The sequence below is a fragment of the Pyxicephalus adspersus genome, chromosome 7, assembly GCF_032062135.1.
Source record: "Pyxicephalus adspersus chromosome 7, UCB_Pads_2.0, whole genome shotgun sequence".
Classification (NCBI taxonomy): Eukaryota; Metazoa; Chordata; class Amphibia; order Anura; family Pyxicephalidae; genus Pyxicephalus; species Pyxicephalus adspersus.
The window spans coordinates 22,462,907-22,469,436 of NC_092864.1; the positions used below are offsets into that span (position 1 = coordinate 22,462,907).

Here is a 6,530-nt window from a genome sequence, read left to right on the forward strand (position 1 = left end):
CAGTAATATTAGTTAAACAATGGTCGATAGGGACACAATCTGATACAATGACAATACAATATCTTCCTAATTGTATCCCTGGCATAATGGTCATGCACCTATCAAGCAGTCCGATTGACTGCCCAGTGCCAAGATAATGTATATTAATGAGGAGAGCTCCTAACATCCATTAGCTGATGGGAATGCTCCCTAATTATTAGCAGTAAATTGTCAAAACCAATGGTGGGGTTGTGGTTAGGTGGTAGAGTAGAGTTGTCCTCAGTTGGGCAGAGAATAGACATTCCCAATCAATGTTTGATCGGTACATTGACCTTATTTTTAATTGATTTATGTTAAAGTTTGTTTTTATTGTAACTAATGTTTAGTCTGTTAAAAATATTGTACAGTGTGCGACAGCTTTATGAGAGGATAGACCCCAAGGCTTCTCGTTCTATCCAATAATAGTGGATATAGTACAATTACAGGTTCAAATACAGGAGCACATCCCTTGTCATTGGAAAAAGGGTTAGCTAGAAATAAAGTTAGAGTAACCTTCTGTTGTACTGTATAAGTTGCTGAACCGTCAGGTTGTGAAATAAAGCCTTGTTTAGAAATTCAGAGAAAAACACAGCTAATAGTCACTAGCAGTTCTGTATTTCATCATATCATTTTTCCACCAAAGGAAACACAGAAGTGGTGAAACAAATTTGTCTAGCTTTTATTTTTGTTGGGGGTAGGGCACATTCTGGCTTTTTCCTTCCAGCAAACTTTTTATATATGTTTGCCATTAAATATATTGTTGCCATTAAAAATATATATGTATATGAATCTATGATTTGTAGAGACGAGATGAAGGAGAAGTTGAAAGCACTGGTGACAGAAAGGACAGCTGACATTCCAGTGCTGGAGTTGATTTGCCAGGTTGGGTCTGCTTTGATGTGCTCCCTTGCAAATTATGGCAATAGGCTCCTGGGGACCCATATTATTATTCGTATTTTTTTCTTTGGTTGTGGTTTAGGTTCCCTTTTAAGTGACCCTGTGGCATCTGTAATAGGGATGAGAGAGTGGGTGGGTTCTGGCATCATGACATTATGGGGAAGATGTTTCTTCCCCTTTGAGTGACACACAGTTCTCCTCACATGCATTTAGCGGTCTGTAGGTCCGTAAAGGTAGGCGACCACTGTCTTAGAGGACTACAAAGATTACATTGTAACATATGTAGTTATTTTGTACCATGTATTCTGCCTGGCAGCACACTAAAGCTATGTACACACTTCCAATTATTATCGTTGGTAAACGAACGACGAACGATCCTGCACGATATCTGCGAACGATCGTAAAGCACCGATCCTGTACATACAGATAACGACACGATCGTTCGCAGATATTGTACACACGATAGATGCGATCGTTTGAACGATACATTTTTTTTTTATTTAAAAAAAAGGGTATTGCACAAAAAATATACAAACATATAAGGGTTGTCTACCTTTTGATGTAAAGTGAAAATGTTGAGTTTAATTGAGAATTGAGCTGTATTTATGTTATTTGAGCACAAATCTTTGTCCATGCAGCAGTGAAAAGAAGAGGCACTCCATACTAAGCAAAGCCCATGTGATGATCACACCTAGCCCCTCTGGGGGTGCCTAGGAAGTCCCCAGTCCTTATATGGGCATAGCAATGATGTAAAGCTCTGCGTTTGTATTAGCACTGGGAAGTCCAGCATATCTAGAAAGCCCAGAGGCTGCGCTACACGCAGTGGGCGGCAGGTGGCGCCAGTGAGCGGCACATCAGCACATTACTTTGTTAATATTTGGAGGAATGCGGAACCAGAATAAGTCATTGGTTTGCTAATAAAAGCAGAGTCCAGTTTGAATGGGCGAGGAAAGGAGGAGCTGAGGCGGCTCTGTGGCTCTGAATAACGCCAGACAGCTCGGGACCTGTGCACCTGCAGCAATGAGCAGCACCTCCCTCCCTTGTGTCAGTGTACGGGCTGGGTGAGGAGAGCACAGATAACAGGAAGATTAAAGGATATAGCTATGGCGGAAGAAAGGAACAAGAGAGCCCTGCTGGAGCTGGCTCACAACCCTGGCAATACTGTGTGTGCTGAGTGTGGAGCTTCAGGTAAGGACACTTATGTCATCCATTGTCTGTGTGTCAGGTATTCTAACACAACAGCCAATCAGATTAGTCCTTATTTTATTCAACCCTGCACTTGGACTATGGTAGGTGGACTGTGATTGGCTAGTCTAAAATAATTCCCAGGGATACTTTGCAATTGACAGCACAGCATTCTTTTTTTTGGGTACTAAATAACCAATAAATAAAGAGATTATTCAGGGTCCAAAAAGTCTAGATACAATATATATTTCTTAATACAAGTAGATAAAGGGATTTTAAGGATCCGTCAGTGCCGAAAACCAAGGACAGCTCCTGAGATAAAAATAATCCAGGGACAGTTCTTCAAAGATAAACTTTATGCCTAACAAGGGAAAGATGTCGGTTTGGAAGTTTCATTATTTGGGATTTTTCTCTAGCACCTCTTTATTCCCTGTAATAGGGACTTTCCTGGTTGTAGAAATAGCTGGTATTTGTGTCAGCAGTACATTTCATTTAACACACGTCTTACATATCTTGCCTGGGGCAGATAAATATTCTCACACCTGTCAAAGCGGCTTCATGCAATAATCCTATTTCTAAAGAGATGTTTCATGATCTCTATAAGATGATACATTATGATGTTTTAGAGCTCCTTCAGATCCATGGTAAACCTCAATGGTTGCCCGCAGGCTTAGCCGCACTCCCAACTGCTCCCATTCAATTGTATGGGAGTGGTTGGGAAGTATTTTGTGGTTCATGGATGCAATATGTAGCTTCTAGCCACTTCCATTGGCTTGAATGGGAATATGACCCAAGTGCAGTTGCATTGGGGTTATTGCTAGAGGATTGGAAATGGCCCATAGTCCCATGCAGAGAACCAATCCACAACTGAACTCAACTTGTGTGTGTGTTAGTGTTCGTCATACGCTTTTAGTTGAGTCCAAACTCTGCTCCCGGGTGCATATAGGGGCACCTAAGAGCTGCTAACCACACAGTTATAGACTGCAAATCTGACCTTAGATTTAGGTGTTTATATAGCAATAGTGTGTTTAGACACCTATTGTGTTAGTCTTTATTATATAAAATAGGAACAAATGTAACATTTAGGATCCATTATATTGGAGTTGAACTCCAGGTAAATGGAAACTGCAGTCTAGGGCAGTGTTTAGTCTAGGGCAGTGTTTCTTTACCTTTTTGTGTGAACCCTTTGAAGTAACTTTCAAGTCGTGGAACCCCTGGTATGGTTTCTATATCCACAGCTCACAGTACTTCAGTTTGATGGGTATTCGGAAGAATGCCTCCTACATTGCTGGCCATTGGAAAACATTCACCCCTATAGATAGCCAAGAAGATGATTGGCATCAGTTGTAAATTACCTGAGAGGTACAAATTGCTTAAAGCGTAAACTCAACATTTTTACTTTACATAAAAGGGTAGAGAACAAGTGCATCTCGTGCATGTGCAGAAGGCGCCCTTTCATCAATAAGGAGAAAATTGCCAATCTCACGCATTCGCAGTAAGATCCACAAGTTTTTTCCCAATCACCTGATGTCAGGCCTGCGCAGTTGGAAGTTGAAGCTGTTGCTCCCCTCTTCTTCCCTAGACTGGACCCCTGCAGCCTCTTCATAAACTTCCTGCAGGTCTGGACGCCCCTTTAGTGTCTATTAGAGATGGCACTGTGGCCCTGGCAACAATTCTAAGTGATGGGTAGCACAGGAGAGTGGCACTTGCTGGAGGGAGTGAGGATTAAGGTAAATTTTACTTCTAATCTAAATAGCCTTAGAAAAATGAGTACATAACCCTTTGCAGTGGGGTGGGAACCCTAATTTAATGTACAGTGCTGCGTAATATGTTGGCGCTATATAAATCCTGTTTATTAATAATAATAATAATAATAATAATAGGAAGAAGAAGAAGCAATCGATTTAAAGGGCACCTAGCTTTAAATTTTCCCCCTCCAGCAGCAGATGGTCAACAACTTCTGCCAGTTCTCAGTGATTGCTGCTGCCATTGTTTTCCTTTTTGTCTGGACTAACAACTTCTTTCTTTAGGCAGTGGGCAGCCACCGATGATGTAACTCCATCACATCACTGTACCATGCATTGTGTGTACAAAAAGAGAATAGAGTTTTTATGGCAGCAGGGAGCTAAGGTTCTTTTATAAACAAACTTCATGTTTTCTTTTACTTGTAGCTCCATTTCCGAGCTGCCATATGTACCTAAAACTAAAACATTTGGATCGACTCTTTAAGAGGAAAAAACTCATGACTACCAGAAGTCCTTCAAAATATTAGGAAAATACTCTTTCGGTCTAAATGATCTAATCTTGTGCATATAGAAAAGACAATAGCTTTGGAGCCTAAACCTGAAGGCAAGCAGATTGAGCCAAATCTGTATTTTTACATTAATATAAAGTAATTTTGAGTGGCACGTCTTCATGAATTGTGAGCAGTACTTCTACCTGTTGGTTTCACGAGCTAACAGAAGTTGTGGATCATAGCACCCTTTAGGTTCCAATCACACCAATATGTGCCAGTGTATCATATTGCACATGTTAACCTTCGCAGGTAATACTCTATCCCTGGCTAACCCTAAGGGAAATCCATTGTTCTTTGAATGACAAGAACTCTCAGGTTGGGCTTGGGTAGCGCTGGGGTTTATAATAGCTCTTAAAGGTGGCACCAGAGTTAAAACATTTGCTATACCACACTGGCACTTATCAGTGTGGGTTAGCCCATAGAGGTGTACAGCGCAATGTGCAAGTTTAATTTTACACTAAAAGTGGTTCTGGTAAATCATTTTTTTAACCGTTGGCTAACGATCTAATATGACCTGGTAAAGTAAAAGAATATGGCTAAATTATTTAAGGCAGGACCACTTTCAACCAGGGTTTTGTGGAATCTTAAGGTTCCTCCAGAAGTTTCCAGGGGTTCCTTGAACTTTAGCCAGTAAATTCCCATATATTGGTGTCTTTATTGTTCTGATCCAGTTCCACTTGGGAAAGCCATTGGCATATTACCAGTAATCTTTTTACCTGTCTGCAGGCATCTTCACCTTGTCAACCATACTAGGTGCATTTTTCTAACTGTTCCCCAATAAATGGTTTTAAGCAAGGGGTTTCCCATGGCCTGTATTATGGGTTCCCTGGGTGTAATACGTGTAAGAAAAGTTGACGCAACCAACCATAGCTGTAAAGTGAATTAAAGAGTAACTGTATAAATTGTTTGGTGTACATTGGCCCATGGCCACGGAAAAGTGCTGATTTCATGTTTCAGTAATAATGATGTTCGTTCCTATATTTCATATGGCTAACCCATAAGATAATGATCTTTTCATCTTGTCCCTTCCTATTGAAATCTGAAGAATTGTCTTTTTCTTAACAGATTGGTAAATGAATGGTGACCTGAGGTTAAATGACAACCCAGTGACTGGTCCCAAGCTCCCCCTGTGGCTCTATGCATAGGGAAGATTGGAGTATCTGCTGACTGATACAGTTGTATTAGCTGTATTTTGTAAGAGAAGACTTGGAATGTTACTTTCTAAAACCGGGCAACACAGTGTGGTTTGATTGAAAGAGGAGATGCTGTGCAAGAAGCCTTAGTTGTCACACTTCTTAGATGGTGTGGAAATTGGCTGTTAACAACTAACAGGAAAGATGAGTGAAAAATAGGTCTGCTTGTTCACTGTGACTTGGTATGAGAATAAAGTAAGTCACAGACATACATATGAGGGATCAGATATGAGGGCATGATTTGGTTTACTTTGGGGACATGTGTCACATCAACGTGTGTGTTTGGCAAGTCCAAGCTGATGTGTTTATCCCACATGTAAGGCCATCCTGATAGTTATGTTAGACAGATACCTTTAGCACCAAGTCTGCAATAAGATGTAAAATAGTAGCACCTGGGATCTGCCAACATGCTGTCATACAAATGTGCCGACAGATCACTTCTTTATAAAGCACGTGCCATGGATGTGATAGAGGTGGAGGTGTTCACAGACACAGTAAGCCTAGGTTATTGCAGATACCTAATCAATCAAGCTACCTGGGCAAGAAGATCAGCAGATTCAGAATAAACCAGAAACCCCCTTTAAAGAACATATTTACTTATTTCAGTCATATTTACCATGAAATTATTTCTTTGTTCAATAGTATATGCTAAAGACACAAAACCAGCTTGAATGATTGACATCACTGAAGCATGAGGCTTGATTTGCCTATGAAGGTTTCATTTTTATGTACCACACAGGTAAAGGTGTTAGTGCTTGTCCACCTTTGCACACAATCTGTTTGGTTTATGGAAAGGTAGAAGGGAATTCCATGGTAGGCATCACACACATTACCTTGTCTGGGGGAAAAACATAGGTTTTCAAACATGACTTCTATAGGACTGTCCTCCAAGTGCCTTCTGTCTGGTGGCTGGTTAGGTTGGGTGGAATGGTGCACAAAGG

At 40.7% G+C, this 6,530-nt stretch overlaps 1 protein-coding gene across 1 annotated transcript in view; it reads left to right on the top strand.

Moving 5' to 3' along the window:
• Nucleotides 1–1,801: 1,801 nt before the first annotated feature.
• Nucleotides 1,802–6,530, top strand: part of ADAP1 (ArfGAP with dual PH domains 1) — a 110,115-nt gene continuing 105,386 nt past the window's right edge. The window contains exon 1 of the mRNA XM_072417821.1: nt 1,802–2,103. Within this exon, the coding sequence (XP_072273922.1) occupies nt 2,019–2,103 (85 nt within the window). The 5' untranslated portion in view covers nt 1,802–2,018. The remainder of the gene's footprint in view (nt 2,104–6,530) is intronic.